Here is a 19,154-nt window from a genome sequence, read left to right as displayed (position 1 = left end):
GCTTAGATACGACTATGTACTAATCCGATCACTTATCTCTAGTGGAATGTGAAATAGCTTGTGAAATAGCTTCAACTCCGAGTGTGGAAGCTGTAGCCGGTTATCAACGGTGAAAGGAAGGTGAGCTACAGAATAAATGCGGGGATAAGGACTTCAGTTCTCCATCCAAAGCCGTACACGACATAATAGCGATGACCTTATCTTTTATACCGAGACCCTGCATTCCAGATAAATACCTTGGTTTGGCTGTCTTACTAACTTATTCTTCCCATATTACCTTTACCTTCCCATACCACTCTGCGTTATTTTGAGGTTACATCGGACATTGCCTCAAAACTAATACACTAGAATTACGAGAATGGTCTTCTTCCTCGATTACATCCAACATAAGAAGGACTGGTAAGTACATTCATCTTTATAAGCTCATCTTATCACTTCATACATTATATCTCATCCATCACACATAACTCCTTACACGCACCTAATCTCGGAAACTAAAGTGAGACAGCAAGTTCAAGCAAGATGAACGTGCAGAAAGGCTTCGGGCCTTGACACAATATCGTAGCCCATTTACGGCTCAAGAGCGGGAGATAATCGACAAGCCCATCGAGGAACTTGTCGAAGGTGTACAAAATGGCACAATTGAGCCCACGGACCTACTAAATACCTATGGCAAGGTTGCCGTCAAGGCACACGATAAGACAAACTGTCTTACCGAGATTATGATATCCGAGGCCGAAGGTTGGATCAAAGATGGCTCTATCAATCTTAAGGGTCCTCTAGCTGGTATCCCTGTAAGCTTAAAGGATACAATCAACGTCGGCGGTTTCGACTCTACTGTTGGCTACAGTAGCTACGTTGGGAACAAGCCAACCCATGATGGAGGCCATGTTCGACTTCTTAAGGATGCCGGCGCTATTCCTTACGTAAAAACAAACATGCCCATCACGCTCCTCAGTTTTGAGTCTACGAACGATGTCTGGGGACGATGCACCAACCCACATAACAACAAATACTCACCAGGAGGTTCAACTGGGGGTGAAGCAGCGTTATTAGCATTGGGTGGAAGAATTGGAGTTGGAAGCGACGTCGCCGGCAGCGTCCGAGCCCCCGCACATTTCTCCGGTATCTACAGTCTGCGATGTTCGACCGGACGATGGCCTAAAGCAGGATTTGCGACTAGTATGCCGGGACAAGAAGGTGTACCCAGTGTATACAGCCCCATGACCAGAACCTTGAACGACTTGACATATTTCACACGTTCCCTTGTTGGCATGAAGCCCTGGGAGTATGACCATTCTGTTCACCCTCTTCCCTGGAGACCCGAGGTGGAACAGGAGTATGCAGAAAAGAGTAAATTCCGTGTGGGTGTGATGAGAACAGATGGTGTGGTTGATCCAGCCCCTGCATGTGTGCGGGCTCTAGGAATGACGGAAGCTGCCTTGAAGGAGGCTGGTCATGAGATTGTCGAAATCGACCCGCCATCACCTTACGAAGCGCTCAAGCTGGGTGCGCTCTTATTAAACGCAGACGGTTGCCAAATGTTCAAGTCTTTTTTCCGATGGGGAGAATGGGACGACCCAGGGGCTGACCAGATGGACTTCTACATGAGACTTCCGCGACCTCTCAAGTACCTACACTACCTGTGGGTTAAATATATCCGAAGAGATGCATTATGGGCCGACCTCCTCAAGGATTTCCATGCGAAGAGCGCTTTCGAACAATGGAAGCTGGTTTCTCAGCGAGAGGCTTATAGGGCTAAGTGGTTTGATTGGTGGAATGACACTGATGTTGACTTTTTACTTACACCCCCCAATGCGACGCCGGCTGTTCCCCACGATGGTATGAAGGAGGCTGTCAGCAGTTGCGGCTACACATTCCTTTTCAACATCGTAAGCAAATTCTTCTACATCATTAAAATCATATGAATACTAAATGAAATAGATTGACTATACTTGTGGTATTCTCCCGGTAACACACGTCGATAAGGAGCTCGATAAACTGCCGTCCACCTTCAACATCAAGAAACTGAACGGAGTTGCTCAAGGCGCATACAAGCTGTATGATGCAGAGGCCATGCACGGGCTGCCAGTTGCGGTCCAGATCGTCGGGAGGAGATTAGAAGAGGAGAAGGTACTTGCGATTATGAAGAGAGTCGAAGATGCTCTCGGCGATGACAAGTATGAATTACTTGACATCGATTGATTTTTTGGGCTGTTAGAGCAAGTAGATGAGATTAAACATCAAGTATGATACCCTGTCTATAGCAGGTTCAGAGATGTCTATTGTTAAAAAACAACTGTAAATAAACCGATTCAATTGCCTTTTCCAGAGTGTTGCAAGTTATGCACTGTGGTAAAGGAGAAAAGGGAGGAAGCGGAGCCTCCGATTTCGGGCGACTGTTCGGGCAGAACCAATGTCGGCCGATACGGAGCGGCTTTGTTTGTATAAATCCAAGAGTCGTGGCCGTGTAAGTCAGTCAAACAAACTTAACAATTTTTACTTTATCCTCAAAGACGAAATATAGTTTTGTTGTAAGAAATTTATACTTTCCTCGAAAATCTGTATTAATCCAGTTGGAATATCCTCATTCGAAGAAATGGCTGAGAAGAAAGACCACTGGTCCTCTGAGGTAAGTGAAGAACCTTCCATAAGAGAACATATCCCACAAATCACTCTTAATCCATATATATATTATTCTAATATGATTTCATTATAAAAGGCGTACCAGCACTCAGCCTCATTCGTGCCAAAGCTCGCAACGAAAATCGTGCAATGGCTCGACCCGCAAAAGGACGACGTGATCTTGGATACCGGTTGCGGTGGTAAGCTCCTTTTCCTCTCCCATTCGTAATCCCATGACTTGAAATACTAATGCGATATATAGACGGCATCGTCAACATCCAAATGCAAGAAATCCTCGCCCAAGGCAGCGGCAGCATCCACGGCACCGACTCCTCACCAGCCATGATCGAAGCAGCCAAACAGCAAGCCATCAAAGCCGGTGCTTCGAAATGCACCTTCGAAGGTAAGATATCCAGCACCCAGCACTCTACCTACCTACTCCCCGGGCCGATTTCTCATGCCCTTGCTTCACATTTCATAACCCATACCTACCTACCTACCTACCACCTCCTAAAAGAACAAACAAGGAAACAAACAAACTGACCGACCCCAGTCGCCGACGCCCTCCAACTCGCACAATTCCCACACCTACAAGACGGGCACTTCACGAAGCTCTTCTCAAACGCAGCCCTGCACTGGGTCCTCGGGTCCTGCAAGACCTCTCCCTCGACACAAACCTCCTTCTTCGCCTCAGCGCGCAACGCACTAACACCCGGCGGAGTCTTCGCCTTCGAAATGGGCGGGCTGGGCAACGTATCCGAGATCCGGTCCGCGCTACTATCCTCCGTATCGCGGCACGTTCCGGGAGGGTTAGACGCCGCGGTAGCGGTCGACCCGTGGTTTTTCCCGGACGAGGCGTGGGTTACGAAGACGATGGAGGAGGACGTCGGGGGGTGGAAGGTCGAGCGCGCGGAGCGGGAGTATCGGCCTACGGTTGCGGATGCGGGAGGGGTGGAGGGGTGGGTGCGGTTATTCGGAGCACCGTTTTTTGAGGCGGTGGAGGAGGGTGAGAAGAGGGAGAAGTGTATTAGGGAGGCGGTTGATGTGCTGGAGGTCGTGTGTCGGAATCCGAGTGGGGGATTCCATCTGGGGTACGTGAGGTTAAGGGTTTTAGCGAGGAAGTTGTGAAAGGGTGATTGGGGGAACGCCTTCTGAGATTAATGAGAAAGAGGCGTTGATTAGTGGCTTCGGAGTGCATTAGCTTCTAGCGATTCTAGCAGGTAGACAGAAGCTTCCCGGAGTTGCGAAAAGATCCATGGATCATGAAAGGATTGTAGACAGGTATTTATTCTATCGTCTAATGGAGATCTAATTATGATTATCACTAGACAGCAATCTTGCTTTGTAGCTAGAACAGGTAAGAGCCCTACAATAACATGATTAACATAATATGGCCCCTACATCGTGGGTTCTTGCCATTTTTACGACCAGCTGAGAGTCCATTCCTCACTCCAAGCACCTTTCGCTGTGAATGAGTCAAGGCCTGAAATCGTCAGGACTTTACCCGAAGTCTCCAAATTCCACGCACTGCTGTGGACTTCTTGGCCGTTCAATTGCACTTTAGAGATAGGCCCTTGGGTTCCCAAAACCGTCACATTGCTCAATGGATTCGGGTCCGGGTAATTACCACTTGGACTAGCCCTCAGTGTCGAATTTTGAACAACGAACTGGAAAAAGGTTAGCACGGACATTATAGGGATAGGTATAAATGTAGAACACATACCTCAATCCATGATGTGGCATTTGGCGTGAGGCTCTCGCCATCATCTAGGTAAAGTCCGCCGGCGGATTGGCCGGTGCTATCCAGTGCAACAATGAGCCCCCATGGGCTCTCTCTTACTGCTGTGGTAGTTAGACCTGGCTGTTGTGTTGGTATCACTTTTCCACCCCGTACGTAGACTGGGATGTGCCCAAGAGGTGCGTCGATGGTGACGTTCTGCCCAGGTGAGACCCCGGTAATGGCTGTTTTGTTATACCAGTCATACCAGATCGTGCCGGATCCCACACCGGGGAAAACGCCGTCGACGGTGGTAGCGCCTTGAACTAAGCAAGGGGTGACCATAATGGAATCGCCGAGAAGGAATTGCCTATCGGCGTTAGCCAGCCATGGCTCATTGGGGAATTCCCAGGCTAAAGCACGCATGGTCGTCGAACCAGTTGAATGGCTAAGATAGAATGTCGTGTAAATGTAAGGGAGTAGTGCATAGCGGATCTTCATCGCGGCCTTTGAGGCATCCGCCACGGCAGACCAGATATAGGGTTCTTGACTAGCTGCTCCAAGGGTATTGTGGTTTCGGTAGAACGGGAAGAAAGCTGACAGCTGCATCCAGCGAGAGCAAAGTTCCATATCAGAATTATCAGCAAACCCGCAAGTATCAACACCAAACATGGGGATACCGAAAAGCGAGAATGACAGAGCTTGTGGGATGGAGAAGAACATGTATGCCCAGAGAGAATAATTGTCACCCCTGTTGCTAAAGTTAGCCTACATTTTGAGTTAATAAAGTCGATCTACTTACCCCCAGTGACCAGCCCATTTCCCAGATCCAGCGAACTGAGATCTTCCTATGATGAACGGTCGCTTTGTGGGAAAGATTCCTAAAAGGGCGTGATAGGTGGCGTTTAGAATTTGATGTCCGAATAAGTTATGGACGTCGTACTCTAAAATACCGCCATGATGAGTCGCATTAGGACTAACAGCATGAACGGCAAGGTCGCCATTGTAGTTGTTGATAGCATACGGTGGCCAGTTGATGTTACGAACACCTGGAGTTGGAGTGCTTCGGAAATATGAAACCGTGGTAGAAGCATGAGTCGCCGTAGCCGTCCTAGAGCTTAAAGCTGCAGATGCTGATGCAGCCTCCGTCGCATTTGTTAACTCAAACCCTTCCGGATACTTGAGTACCTCATTTCCAGGCTCTCCTGGGAGTTCAAAGGGAGGATGGGCGGGGTTGCGGTCAAGCACGTTACTACCGCAGCTGCCTACACAGAAGGATGATACTTCTGACATATCAATCCAGATGCCATCAAAGTCGATCTTGTAGTGATACCCTTGAATTTCACGCGCCCACCATCGGTTGGCTCCAGTATCATTGAATAGAGCACCAATCCAGTCAGGGAAAACTGGTTACGTCAGTGTGAGTACGAAGAGATGGGAAAATGACATACCTGTGTAACCAGGCCAAACTGCTCCGACATAGATAGATCCATTTGGGTTGAGTAAGAATGCGTCTTGTTCAATCCCGCGATCAAATGGTGGATATGCGTCACTGATGTTCGTGGGGTCTGGCGCGTAGATAGCGGAGTCTATTATTGGCACATAATGCATATTTTGCTCATGAATTCGCCGTAGGAACTTGGCTCCTTCGGCGTAACCAAAACGATTTTCATCATTTTCGAAATCTCGGTACGCGTTCATGTAATCAATATCGGCTGTTAAAGTGTGAAAAATGACGATTGAAATTGTCTGAAAATAGCGCGGAGTAACTTACACCAGATCGTTTCGAGTGGAATCTCAAATTTGGCAAAATTGTCAACAACACTCTCAACCTCAGACCAATTATTATAACCCCATCTACATTGATGGTAACCGAAGGTCCAATATTGCTGCATAGCAGGGAGACCAATGGCGCTATGCTGGTAGGACTTAGTTACGCTGTCTTGAGTGGGTCCTTCGTAGAAATAGAGATCAATGTTGCCGCCAAGAGCTCTCCAAGTGATGTTGGATTCTCTAAGTAGGACCTCCTGAGTATGGGCGTTTCGCTGGAAGACACCATGCGTATATGACTTGTACTGAGCCGACCTATCTGTGGCATCTGAAGCGTACTTCAACTCTTGAGTATCCTTATCCACTTCGAAGTAACGAGTATCGAGGTAGATGGGATGATTTCCATAGATATTCGCATCTATGATATCACCTACGTCTGCCGCGAAGAAGGTTCCTAGTCCTGTTTAGCAAATATTATCAAATAAGTATTGGGATACCATACTTGTGAGATTATTTCCAAGTCTAAAGCCGTGAATTACCTCGCCAAGACCATACAAGTTGTAGTTTTCAGGTAATGATGAGCCAAACTCAATGAATTGATTCTCATACACCAACTCAGATCCTGTCGTATTGAACAAGACATCGCCATTGCTCTTCCTAGTGACTTGGAATGAGAAGGTAGGTTCGTTGACCCAAGTGAAGAGAAGGTCGCTATTCTCAATGTAACTATCAGGATTTCCTTCGACTTGAGGCTTTGGGATTAACTCGTCGGGTAGGATAAACCAGGTATAATTCTCAGAGCCGACGTAACGAGGTAATATCTCGATGTGTAGTCGATCTACGGCTTGGAATTCAACAAGAAGGCTTAGAGCCTCGATATCAGTACCGTAGACATTGCACGCTTTGCCGGCTAAATCGAGATCCGCAAGGAAGCCATTGGTAGTGTTCTTCACATTCGAAGCTTTATAACCTGGGCAAATAGATTGGGGGTTGATGGCTTTGGAGTCAAAGATATTGGGGATGATATCTTGACCGACATCTGCGTCCGGTGGGACGGTGTACTCTTCTCTAAGGGCAGTGGATGTGGTGGTTGGAATCTGCTGTCCAGGAGTAATAGTGAATAGAGTAAGTAGAGTTGCTAGAAGCAACATTGTATATCGAAGCATCGTGCCTCGACTTAACTGACCAGAACGCCAGGACGAGGAGACAGTGAAGGAGTATATCAGGCTTGAAATAAGGAGGAGACGAGAAATTGTGCCCAAGTTTCCATACCAGGTTTCGAGCTGAACGAAATACGAAGTGAGAAAAGAAATAAGAGTTGGGAAATGCAAATCGGCGGATTCTTCGGCGTTGATATATGGGCTACTACCCTGAACCGGCAGGCGCCGCTGACTTGTAGAGCTGAATATCTCCATGGTTCCTGGCCTGATGGTGTTAAACTTCTTAGATTGGTGGAACTATCCAGGTACTTGGTAGAGCCTTACAGGTACCTCGGTAGATCTTAAACTTTAAGGTTCACATCGGGTATGCACCTTCGAATTAGGACGACGGAAAGAACTTAAAGATATTCTAGGAAGGGACTATGGATAATAGAGTTATTATAATTGAGACGTACTTTAAAAACAACGACGAGTTACGATCGAATAGACAATTAGAATACCATCACTAAACAGCAAGCTACGATGACGAGATAAGTCGTCCGCGTGTAGATTGTAGTGGTACTCAAGTCCTCTCGAAAGAACTGCCACTTGGGTGGAGATAATTACGGGACGACTAGAGAAAAGAAAACAGCCATCTCCAATCCCCGCACTCTAATGCAATGTAGATCATCCCGTATATGATCGTCAATGTTGGCGTGTTGCTTGACGAGCTTGTCTTGTGCGGAGAGGGCGGAGAGAGGCGGAGTCACCGACATTGTTCTCGTTGAAGGTCCGACTCCTTTATAGCTTTTAATTACATACCCCGCATCTTGTGTAGCATTATGTACTGATAAGGTGTATGCAATAAAACAGGCTTTATTGCCAAGACTTCTCGCCCCACTCAAGCTTTATCTTAGCTAAGCTGTCGCATTTCTGAACCTTCCTTCCATTATGTAAACATCTGCAACACTTATCCTCAATTTACGTGCTCGATTCTCGACGCTTCTATCTCAACACTTCCTCATCGACGGTATTACAACATACAAAACAAGTGTAAACATAACCTCACAAAGCACTTTCAACTATTAAAAACCCACACGAACAACTAAAACCCAACACCCGCCCATAATGGCGACCGCAGCAGCGCCACCGCCCTCCGAGCTCGCGAAGCAAATCCTCGAGCACAAGGCGCCCAGCTACACATTCAGCTTCACCCCGTTCCTCCGATCAACCTACGGCCACGGCTTCCCGCCGAACCGACCCGTATGCAAAGCCTTCGTAGCAGGACACTGCCCGCTAGGCACGTCATGCGCGGACCGACACGTGACGCCGAACGCGGCGAGCAGCACGAACGCGAGCTACAACTCCCTAGTATGCAAGCACTGGCTGCGCGCGCTGTGCAAGAAGGGCGAGAGCTGCGAGTTTCTTCACGAGTACAACTTGCGCAAGATGCCGGAGTGCAACTTCTTCGTCCGCAACGGGTACTGTTCTAACGGCGACGAGTGCCTGTATCTGCACATCGACCCTCAATCCAAGTTACCGCCCTGTCCCCACTACGATCGCGGGTTTTGCCCTCTGGGTCCGAACTGCAGCAAGAAGCATGTCAGGAGAAAGCTGTGCGTGTACTATCTAGCTGGCTTCTGCCCCGAGGGTCCGAATTGCAAGGAGGGCGCACATCCTGGATGGGATAAGAATCTGGAGAAGCCTATTGCTAAGGCGGATGTTATTCCCGAGGAGCCTGTGAGAAGAGACGACACATACATGGACGATGACCACGGTGACTTTGGAGGAAGAAGGGAACAGGGTGGTAGAGGTCGAGGCGATAGGTTTGGTGGTGGAAGAGGTGGCCGATGGAGAGGAAGAGGTGATAGAAAATTTGGGCGCGGAAGGGGTGGTGGTGGTGGTGGGGGCCATCATTGAGAGGCTCATGGCAGCCATTCGCCAACGGAAACATGACCAACAATGCAACACAACCTCCGCAGCTAGAGAAGGCTACAAACGAGATGTGCTTGCGTTATTTCCACACCAACACACTTTTGCTCGCCACATCATATTGGACAACACCAGATCACAACACGGACACAGAAAACTCAATACTATATCGCCAATATTCTGGAGCAGGACATATGGTTCAATGACGACAGAAAGGCAAAAAAAACAAATATTCCGCCCACACCCACTATTAAGGCTACTATTGCATTGGATCCCTAATTCGGGGGATTGGCGGATTCTTGGGAACACAGGAAGAAGACACAGGATACCCTCAATACCGCTAGATACCACAATAAGTAAATCAATTCACTCAAGCAATTTATTTATCGTGAAAATTAATCATAAATGTGCAAATATTCTATTCATGTATAGTTATCAACCATACCATCCCGCACCCATCCTTACCTACCTAAGGTAAGTAGCGAAGATAGCAAGGTTCCATTCAAATTTGTCCAAGCAGCGAAGAGAGCCAGTTCAAGTCATCAAATCATATATACAGGTCTCGTAACCCATCAGCCAAATCAAAAACGCCACCCCGACCCCACCCCCAACCAGTTTAACCCAGTTTCCAGACATTATGTCCGTCGTCATCCCTAGCCACAGCGATAAATTCGCTCGCGCTAGCCTCGCCATTTTCACTGCTCCCGCTCCCACTCTTCTCACTCTTGCTATCGCTCGCGCTGGCGTCGCTCTTGAGGATCTCGCCGGCTTCCCAGGAGCTCAGCTCGTCGACTTTCCGTATCCCCATCATCCACGCGACTAAGCCCCTCGGAGCCCATCGGCCGACAAAACCGTATAGACCCGCGCCTAATCCGACACGCACCACGTCGCTCAGCTCGGATCCGTCGATCACGTCGAACACGGCGTTATGTAGTTCCCTTAGAGAACTGCCGCGGAGTCCCCTGATACGGCCGGCTGAGATGGCTGACGAGGACTGGGATACGTAGTTGCGACCGTAGGCATGTCTTGCGCTCTCGGGCCATTGCAGCGGTTCCGCGGGTGGGAGTAGGCCGGGCACGCCCGCGGCTCCGTTCATACGGACTGGTGTGAAGCCCTGGAAGTCGAAGGTGCCGAGTTGGACGTGCGTTACAGGGATAGCAAGAGGTCGGAGTTCAGCAGTCAGCACTTCCGTAAATGCGGATAAAGCAGAGCAGACGGTAGCCTCGGGGGCGTGGAATGGCGGGTTAATCGAGGAGATGATGGATGGCGTGAAGACGAGAACTTTTGGCGTTGCGGACTTTTCGCCGGTGGGTGTTATCCTGCTAGTGAGCAATGGTAGGAATGATTGGATGGTGAGTATAGGATGTAGGAGGTGGGTGTTGAATAGGTCGGCAAAGCTCGATGGAGGGATGGTGGCGATAGGCGAGGTTTGGTAGTTGAGTGAGGGGATTAGTATAACGGCTTTTAAGTGTAAGAAATTCGGTTTCGCTCGTGGGACCGCAGCGTGTGAGGCTTGTAGATAGGCCGCGAATTTCTCGATAGACTGTCCGGCATTTGGAGGCTAGAGACAATGTGTCAATAGAAAATCAATCGATAATTCAGTTTGAAGTACTCACATCGGTTATATCGATACCTAACGGTCTAATGTCCGGACGCGAGAGACTCTGTACGGCTACTTCGTCCTCGATCGTATTGCAAACGATGTAGACGATAAATCCCCGCCTTTCCAGATCCAAGGACAATGACTTGGTTAGCGGCAGTGTCGGTGATCCAGCAATTACAACAACTTCTAGTCTTCCACCGTTTCGAGCTCGCTTTGCCCGACGATGCTTATGCATCCCTTTAGTGATTCGTACCGTTTTATATGTTGCATATCCGGCTGCTACGATCAAAACACCAGTAAGGAACTTGTGGCGGGAAATCCAATCCTGAAATCGCTCGTACGTGGTGACCGGTATAACCTGGACGGGAGGTGCTCGACTCGGTAGTGACGGTCGCGCATAATCGGGTATCCACGAAGCTGTTGATAATGTATCTCTTATCTCATCGGCAACCTTGTCAACGGTTTTGTCGACATATTCAGCGACATCTCCAGAGTATCGTCGGATCTGGTTAGGGATGGACGAGAGCTGTCACATGTCTTCCATTAGTCCCCTTTATCCGCTAGCGGAGACATGCCATTCCATGCCGAATAATTGAATAGAGGCACCTACCAAGTCCAGGAATTGCTGGTCGTCGGCAGACATGACCGAGTATCAGATGTTCGAATATTTTCTCAAAGTTTGGCTGGTTGGGTGGTTGGTGAAAGCCGGCAAAGGTGAACTGGTGGAAAATCGGTGAGGTGGGATGGTCAAAGATAACCTTATCCCTATGGGGCTGCTATCGATTACCTATCGATTCCGGATCTCCTACCTAGAAACGCTCCAAAATTCTTACTAATAAACCAAGATATGCGGGATGATGCAATCTCCACATGCACTTTTTCAAACCGACGTTACTTCGTACTTAAGGCAGTTTTCGGCAACCTTGAATTCCTTCCAGCTACATAGGTACCCCTTTTTAACTTTAGAAAGTCATTAAAATTTAAAGATTTTTCAAAATTGTAAAATGTTATAAATAATTGGAAGATAATCATTGTATGATCACTTATTCCTTGATCTCTAGCTAGCCGTTCAATTTTCGGTCAGGGTCAGCCAGCCACTCTCGAATCTTATTCAAGCCGAAAAGATCATGCTCCTTGTCGGAAAACATCACTAGCTTTTGGTGGTCGCACCAGCCGGGCGTCCCCCCTTCCATGAGCCTTCCACCAAACGGCCGACAGGACCCATAATCAATTAGCACTGGCAAATTATCTTTATCCAGTAGTATGTTGCTTGGTTTCAAGTCATTATGCGCCAATCCGGCCTGGTGCAAGTGGAAGATTGCCGACTCAAGCTCCTCCATGAAGCGCTGTGAGTCTATAGCGCCATTCTTATCCATTTGCCACATGAAAAATTCATTGAGATTACACTTGTGACGCTCCAGAGCGATTCCCGCTAGACGTCCATCTCTCTTTAGGCAGCCATAGTACTGAATTATATTCTTGTGCTGGATGCTCGAGACTTTCTCCATGATCTCAGCCTCTCCCACTACATCAAGCAGTTAACAAGGGCGCTTCGCGAGAAAGAGTGACGAGACACTCGGCATGCCATTGCCAGATACTTACAGAAAACGTCACGAATCCACTCGTGGGGGCTGGAGGTCTCATACGTGAGAAGGGAAGGTCTCTTGATGTATAACTCGGTATCTGGCTTTTCAGTTGTTGCCATTTCCTTAAGGTTAACTCCTTCTGGTATCTCTGGGTAAATATCCGCGTCCGGGATTCTTCTCATCGCTTCTTTTACCTCTGCAATGTTGATATCGGGCCTAGGCTTGAATATTTGCGCGAAATACGCCTCTCCATTCTGATAATACTTCCAGAAAGTAGTATATTCGCCCTCCGGCTTACCCTCGTTAGGCACCCCCGTCGCGCCGTCGAGATCGGTGAACGCTTGAATGTCATGAGGAGGGCAAACATCATCGCCTACAGTTGCCATGGTCTAGAAAAGTAAGGGAGTAAAAGAGAAATCGATGTGGAGGATATCAAGGTCGAGTGTAATGCAAACTGTCTGAGGGTTTGTAGAGAAAGTGAAGATTGATATATGGAAATGAAAGCTTTAAGAAGGGTGTTGTAAATGATTGGGTAATACTAGATTGATCCACTTCTATCCACCAACAACCGGCCAATCGACCAATGACAACACCCTGCTCGGTATTAATTGGACAATTATGCCTTACAGCAAGACCACATGATTCCAGGTTTGTTGGTGATTATCGTCAAAGCCACAGGCTTTAAGCCTCGCTAAGCCATGTTGTTGCACCTCGATGTTAAGCGTAACGCTTGATGATATGCGACCACCAGGCCGGTTTCGCCAAATAACCAATCTGTAGCCATTCAATTCAAACTTGTTGGTGATTTGTATCTTATTCCACTTCTTTTAATCCATCTAACAAAGTTATGTAACACTCAGAACCCTAACTTACTAAGTGCTCGTGAACTATGTTAATCGTTGTTGGTAATATCACAGATATGCCGGTCTCGTAGGCGCATACTGCTCTATGATGTTCATGGGAGAACTGGAAAACAACTGAGACTGACCTTGGCAACATGAACTTTTACGTCAGGCTATGAAGGCTTTGCTCGTCTTCCTGAAGGGCCAAACGTTTATAAAGTCTACGATCCCATCCTTTGAATCTGGTCTTAAGTTAGTTCGACAGAGCAATTTCAACTTCAACGCGATTTACCCGATCCTAAGCACCCCAATCCACAACCACGCGCGGTACCACATTCTAAGCAGATTACGCCTGCAGCCATCAACATGTTAGTAACGATAGGAGAATGCTTTGCATTTTGAAAATTACATGGATACTGACATGGCTCCTCAGGTGCACACAAACTGTCACAGTCCGACACGATTATAATCCTGATGGAACAATTAAATCATCTACTGATACAACACGATGGGCTTACTGCAGTAACCCCAATTGTGTGATGCGGCGGCGATAAGCGCAGGTGGGAAAAGAGCGGTTATGCCACGCACTAGCATTTACAAGACATCTCGACAGGCGGGTACCACACATGTTGGGTCATAGGGGGTTGATGGTATGTGGCGTTCGGGGGGGTGGACACGTGGAGCTTGCTATTGATCTTGTTAATGTGCTGGAACAATCTCAGTGATCACTGGAATACTGTCTCTCATTCAATTTTATTGATGTTATTGTTTTATTTCCAACTACTGTCCCTCTTTGTTTCATCCGCAGGCATATAATCAGCAACTCAATGCATTGAATACAGAGTATCATATGCAAGTTGTGCCAGAAGTTCTGCTCTTCCATATGGGTGACATATTATGGCACTCACCAGTATATTTGCCATTGTACAATACCTACCTAGTAGGGAAGGGTCCTCTCTAGGGAACAAACATTGAAGGGAGGTATCTCAATGTGCCTATGTAACTACCCCGGCTATAAATACAAGAACTCTCGCAGAACAATGTTGTTTACGGAACGCCTAAACTAACGGTACCTAGGTATGACTGCCTAGGATGACGATATTCTTCTTAATCTAAGCCTATGACAGAGGTCGATAGTACATAGAACCACCATCCCACAATACCAATTTATCTACGGTGTTTTCTACCGCGACACACTGTATTCGCACAGTATTTAACCACTAAATCCCCTGTAATTATAGGGGACCTAGGGGACCCCTTACTTCCGGCCACCTGGTGGATCCATCATTAGTTGTATGGAATCAAAATTTGTTGTAAATATCTCCCCAGTTTTCACCCTTTATAATAACGAAAGAGAAATAGTAAGCTTACATATCCCTAGGTAGATTCCCAAGGCAATTAGGTGTTTACCTAGTACCTATGTATGGCTCCTAAGATAGTTACGATCCGTCTTCCTTCACTCATTGCTTCTTGCGCAAGCACCTACCTACCTAGATACCTATCTAGTAGGTACCCAGGTAGCCAGATATCTTTAATAGCAGAGCCAGGTAATAATTACCCCAAAAAAGCTTCATTACAAAATCATACGTATAACTACCGAAATATCTAACTTTCAATATAAATAGATTGTGGAGATTCGGTCGCCCCAAATAACCCCCTTAACGACCAGACGGCCTAGGGGCGTGCCAGTCTCCCATGCGCGGCCTTGTATTCAAGCGCCAATACTTGTAGAAGTATTCTTGGGTTCTTCGCTTCTTCGTGGGTTAACGCCTGTTTCTGCTTCACCATATGACAGATGGCTTGGATTTCCGTGGTAGGCAGCTCGTTGACTTCAAGCCCTGAGATCCCTAAGGCTAATAACAAGGTCAGAGTCTCTATCGTCTCGCGGTGGTGAGGACCTAGAGACTGTTTCAATCCTTCGTACACCTTGCGGACCTGATCTTCCATTTCTAAAATGTCACGCTCCTCCCAAATTTTCATGACATTTCCATTCCACCACCCATATTCGATGCTTGTTTTCACAATCTCTCGTTCCGTAATTAGGGTTCTATGGTCGCCCTTTTCGAAATTTTCTTTCTGGTGGAATTTCAGGATTTCCAACTTTTGTACTGCAGAGCGCAACGCTTCTTCGTCGTCCTCTGCTGCGGCTATATTCCTCTGAGCAATGATATTGTCGAAATCGAATTCATCATCGATCTTGTCGGGATCATTGGAACGGCTACTTTCGCCACCACATTCACCCTGGTCGCGCCCAAAGATCCCTGAAAGCGGTCCAGTTAAGTCTGGTAAGTACACCGGAGACATGTTCAGTAGGGGAACATGTTCTTTTTCTGCTCCAGAATATGAGTTAGCAAATGTTGCAATGTACACCTAGCACATAAAATCTCTTTCTTGCGCAAGGAGAATTGAATTTCTCTAAGGGTGTTCTATATGAAATATAAATATAAGGGAGGACCTTTCTTTACTCCACAAACAGGCCTCCTACAAGCCAAACTCCAACCTAACAACACTCTTAGGTAACTAGGTACCGGTCCAACAACAGACCGCTGAAAACAAGCGCAAGTGGAATCAAGATCATGGGTACCACGGTAACAAATTTCAACATACCTTTACCTTTCGCCGTCTCGCCACCTGGACACGGTGTCCCGACATCCACACCAGGATCGTTCTTAGAATCACCGATAGACCCATTAATCGCCTTCAACTCCTCATTCTTGGTGCAATGTGAGGATTTATCGGCGCTAGTTGGTTCTCCTTTCTTCGAGCAACCGGTAGGATTTCTCGGTGTGGTGCTGGCATCTTTTTTATCACTCTTGTGACAACTAGTAGGGGCCTCGTGAATCTCAACAGAACGCCCCTTTTCAGAACCATGAGAAGTATGAGGGGTTGTGCTAACACCTGCGGAGCTGCCCTCTTCCTTGCTGCAAGAGGGGCTTTCAATAGGTCCGCCCGAAGAAGTGCTAGTATTTTCCGGTTTGCGTTTCTTTGGGCAATGGCATGGTCCCTTTTTGGCTTCGCAGGAATCTGCCTTCTTGGAAGAGGAAGAAGGCTTGTTGTTGGTCGTGCTAGCACCTGTACAGACGCTAGTTTTCTGTCCACTTGTTGAATCATTCGCGGTATTACCCGAAGACGTGCTGGCATTTACCGAGTTGCTCTTTGGACAACCAGAGCCTTCGGGAGCCTCTACTGGCAAGTTTGGTACCTCTGCGGGAGTCCGGAGCTCTTGCCTTGGGCTGTGAATTCCTCGCGATGAGATGGCTGCGTGAAGCTCCTCCCCTAATCCTAAATCTCCGAGCTTTTGTATCGGGGTTTCAGCCTGTAATTTACAGCCTCTGAGTAAACCAGTAATTTGTTGGGAGAACCTTTTCATGGTTTGCTACCGGATATATCACATTAGTTCGCTATTTTCGAGATAGATGACAGACAGAAAACTAAGCATAATGAAGAGAAATAGCGGGAATATTTACCTTTTTGAAAGTCAGAGCAGGTGTCGATGACATCCATATATTATGGCACATTGATCTCGCCGTATATGAGAAGTCCCCACTATTCTGTCCTCTGATTTCCTCGCACCGTCCGTAGAGGGTCGTTGTCAATCTATGGAAATTGGCATCGATGTCTTCAATTTTAAATTGAAGACCTTGTAGTTTCTCTTGATTCATCTCAATTTTGAATGTCTTCGAGAATTCATGTAGATATTGAGATATAACCGGGCGAGTAGAAATGTTAACTATGGGGTTCGGGGCTACTAGAGCTTCTGGTATGTCGAAGGAAAAGAGCCCAGTAGGGTCAATCCGGTTAGTCTGGGTACTGACGATTTTCAATGCCTCCTTTACCACCCACATTCCCATGCCATGGGCGATAAATATGGCGGCCCTTGATGAGCGACCATGATGCCCATTTGCAGTAGAACAGAATAGGGGCGATGTGGAGTCTTTCGTAGCTGTTAGACTATCGGATAGCTCAAGCGCAGATCTGTACAGGGCAGTCCTTCCATTGTGTAGGATATGTTCGCTGTCGAAAGAGAATGTACGGACATTCACGCAGCTGCTGATTGGCTCAATCTCACTGGTAATCCAGGACTTGAGGATCCGCCGGCACTCTGTGGATCGTGATTTTGATCCTAAACAGGATTTGAAACCATGCACGAGGATGATTCTAATCGTGCCGGGTTAGCTGAATCCAGTTATAAGTGAATACCATCGAGCTTCAGAGGATGCTAGGCAAGATATGCTCTTGAATACTAACTCATGGGTTACCCGATCAGGGTTCTCGGACTTGTGAAGGTCTCGTAGCGGCTATATTTAATTTACGATTAGCTGGTACAAGTGAGGATGGCATGTTCTGAATGTGAAGTGGCTTACACTTGACGGCATATTGGCCGATATTATCGTTAAAGATAGAGTTATTTCGTAATTCTAAGTATTCGGTGAGTGTAAGGAAATTGATAGGTGTGGGAAGAAGTTGAGAGAACATTGAAAGTCGTCTTCACATTTTCCTGGCAAGTTTAAATATTATAAAAGATATTACCTAGAGTATTACAATTACTCGATTCACTAGTTGAAGTAATTCTATGATATACATACAGAAGCCAAGATCGTGTAATGTGATCACCGGTTTTCATGCGATTGAGTCAGATGGGACAAACACCACGTTCGTATCTACTGGGAGCATAATACCAATAGTCCTAGTGTCACGGGGCGGAACCAAAAGATTAGGAAACAACGACGTTGTTGCGCGAAGAGCTTCTAACTACTCTCGCTATGGAGAACACGGTATACATACAGGTGATGCTGGAATATTAGGTGGCTGGAAGTCTACGCCCTGTACTCAGGGGGTATATATGTACTGTCTACGAACCACTGCCTAGAACTAGCAACTTAACCAACTAAATATACAATATGATACTCATAACCTGCATCTATTTCAACAGGTGAAGTTCTTTGTCTGTCCTTCTCCTAGGACTAGCGGCCAACAGGACCCTCAATCCCGATCCCATAGACCTCTAGCTACTGACCTAGAGGAAGACCGATGTCTGACACCTAGGCTTGAAATAAATCTAGGCAAGTACCTAAGTTTGTAAATGGATTGAGTTTCATGTATCTTTGAGTGTAGATGAGATGGATTTTGGCTCCGCCTCTACCCTTGACTTGGTCTTAGCTGAGTCTTGGGACTCTTCTTGCCCCCTGAATACAATAGATGCGAGTAGGTAAGCAAACAATAATCGTTGGTTACTGGGGTTATTGGATTTGTCAAGGAAGTCCATGACGAAATTATCCAAGTGAAGTCTAGGTACGTTCTTGATTCTAATATCATCCGATGTTTGAATATTCAAAAGCCTTAAGCCTTATTCCTGGCCTTGTCGGTTTTCTACCAAGCAGTCTAAGTTCACGTGTAAGTCGATCTTGGAAACAGTCTTAGCCTACCTACTCATTACGCAGGATCATGAAAATAGCTTTACTGCTGCTACACAACCAAGACATTCACAAGACTCTTGCCATAGTTTGCAAGGAAGATTTGGTATCGTAGTCATTGACAATACCTATTGACTTTTCAGACAACTCACATGCATAAAGAAAATAGAGTTTATATAAGTGATTATTTGATGCATAATGCCCATGTAGGTACCTTCACCCGTGGCCGTAGAAGTTGTCTTGGCTAATTCGAGTTGGCACTTACGAGCCCCTTTTCACACCTTAGTAACACGTATGATTCAATTTATTACATTTGGGGACCCAGCACATACCGATAATCATATGGCGTGTAGGTATTTTGGGCTCTCCTGGGGCGGCAGTACCAAAACCGATTCTCTCCTAAACAATGGTTCGTCGCTATCACGCGTTCTCACTCTAAAGTGGAGAGCATTGGCACTCTCCGCGGCGTTCAAAACCCACCATCACTATCCGACTTCGGTGATAGCTCTTGGCCGAACTATGTGGA

General features: G+C 46.9%; 7 protein-coding genes across 7 annotated transcripts; 3 read left to right on the top strand and 4 right to left on the bottom strand.

The window, feature by feature from the left end:
* Positions 1-48: 48 nt before the first annotated feature.
* GGS22DRAFT_73284 (amidase) lies at positions 49-2,402 on the top strand. Its single transcript, XM_047967938.1, has 3 exons — positions 49-399; positions 509-1,892; positions 1,945-2,402. Exons 1-3 carry the CDS (start codon positions 359-361, stop codon positions 2,203-2,205), a joined length of 1,686 nt encoding a protein of 561 aa, XP_047815125.1. The 5' UTR covers positions 49-358; the 3' UTR covers positions 2,206-2,402.
* On the top strand, positions 2,403-3,849 carry GGS22DRAFT_73285 (S-adenosyl-L-methionine-dependent methyltransferase). The gene is made up of 4 exons (XM_047967939.1): positions 2,403-2,632; positions 2,723-2,825; positions 2,888-3,028; positions 3,179-3,849. The coding sequence occupies exons 1-4, from the start codon at positions 2,600-2,602 to the stop codon at positions 3,751-3,753; spliced, it is 852 nt and encodes a 283-aa protein (XP_047815124.1). The 5' UTR covers positions 2,403-2,599; the 3' UTR covers positions 3,754-3,849.
* A 54-nt stretch (positions 3,850-3,903) lies between these two features.
* Positions 3,904-7,986, bottom strand: GGS22DRAFT_172838 (glycoside hydrolase family 31 protein). The gene is made up of 7 exons (XM_047962831.1): positions 7,597-7,986; positions 6,615-7,537; positions 6,117-6,566; positions 5,794-6,057; positions 5,145-5,748; positions 4,349-5,093; positions 3,904-4,292 (listed from the first exon to the last, which is right to left on the bottom strand). Exons 2-7 carry the CDS (start codon positions 7,525-7,527, stop codon positions 4,047-4,049), a joined length of 3,222 nt encoding a protein of 1,073 aa, XP_047815123.1. The 5' UTR covers positions 7,528-7,537; positions 7,597-7,986; the 3' UTR covers positions 3,904-4,046.
* A 159-nt stretch (positions 7,987-8,145) lies between these two features.
* GGS22DRAFT_172835 (uncharacterized protein) lies at positions 8,146-9,551 on the top strand. The gene has a single exon (XM_047962830.1). It carries the CDS (start codon positions 8,380-8,382, stop codon positions 9,169-9,171), a length of 792 nt encoding a protein of 263 aa, XP_047815122.1. The 5' UTR covers positions 8,146-8,379; the 3' UTR covers positions 9,172-9,551.
* A 34-nt stretch (positions 9,552-9,585) lies between these two features.
* On the bottom strand, positions 9,586-11,542 carry GGS22DRAFT_172834 (DUF1776-domain-containing protein). Its single transcript, XM_047962829.1, has 3 exons — positions 11,397-11,542; positions 10,800-11,312; positions 9,586-10,744 (listed from the first exon to the last, which is right to left on the bottom strand). The coding sequence occupies exons 1-3, from the start codon at positions 11,427-11,429 to the stop codon at positions 9,800-9,802; spliced, it is 1,491 nt and encodes a 496-aa protein (XP_047815121.1). The 5' UTR covers positions 11,430-11,542; the 3' UTR covers positions 9,586-9,799.
* A 195-nt stretch (positions 11,543-11,737) lies between these two features.
* On the bottom strand, positions 11,738-12,986 carry GGS22DRAFT_172833 (kinase-like protein). Its single transcript, XM_047962828.1, has 2 exons — positions 12,389-12,986; positions 11,738-12,311 (listed from the first exon to the last, which is right to left on the bottom strand). Exons 1-2 carry the CDS (start codon positions 12,756-12,758, stop codon positions 11,848-11,850), a joined length of 834 nt encoding a protein of 277 aa, XP_047815120.1. The 5' UTR covers positions 12,759-12,986; the 3' UTR covers positions 11,738-11,847.
* A 1,902-nt stretch (positions 12,987-14,888) lies between these two features.
* Positions 14,889-17,590, bottom strand: GGS22DRAFT_192373 (uncharacterized protein; the record flags this gene model as incomplete). Its single annotated transcript, XM_047965252.1, has 5 exons — positions 14,889-15,544; positions 15,822-16,590; positions 16,682-17,372; positions 17,463-17,512; positions 17,579-17,590. The coding sequence occupies 5 exons, from the start codon at positions 17,588-17,590 to the stop codon at positions 14,889-14,891; spliced, it is 2,178 nt and encodes a 725-aa protein (XP_047815119.1).
* Positions 17,591-19,154: the final 1,564 nt, after the last annotated feature.

The sequence above is a fragment of the Annulohypoxylon maeteangense genome (assembly GCF_022496945.1).
Source record: "Annulohypoxylon maeteangense strain CBS 123835 unplaced genomic scaffold GGS22scaffold_20, whole genome shotgun sequence".
NCBI lineage: Eukaryota > Fungi > Ascomycota > Sordariomycetes > Xylariales > Hypoxylaceae > Annulohypoxylon > Annulohypoxylon maeteangense.
This window is presented reverse-complemented; position numbering and strand designations above follow the sequence as displayed.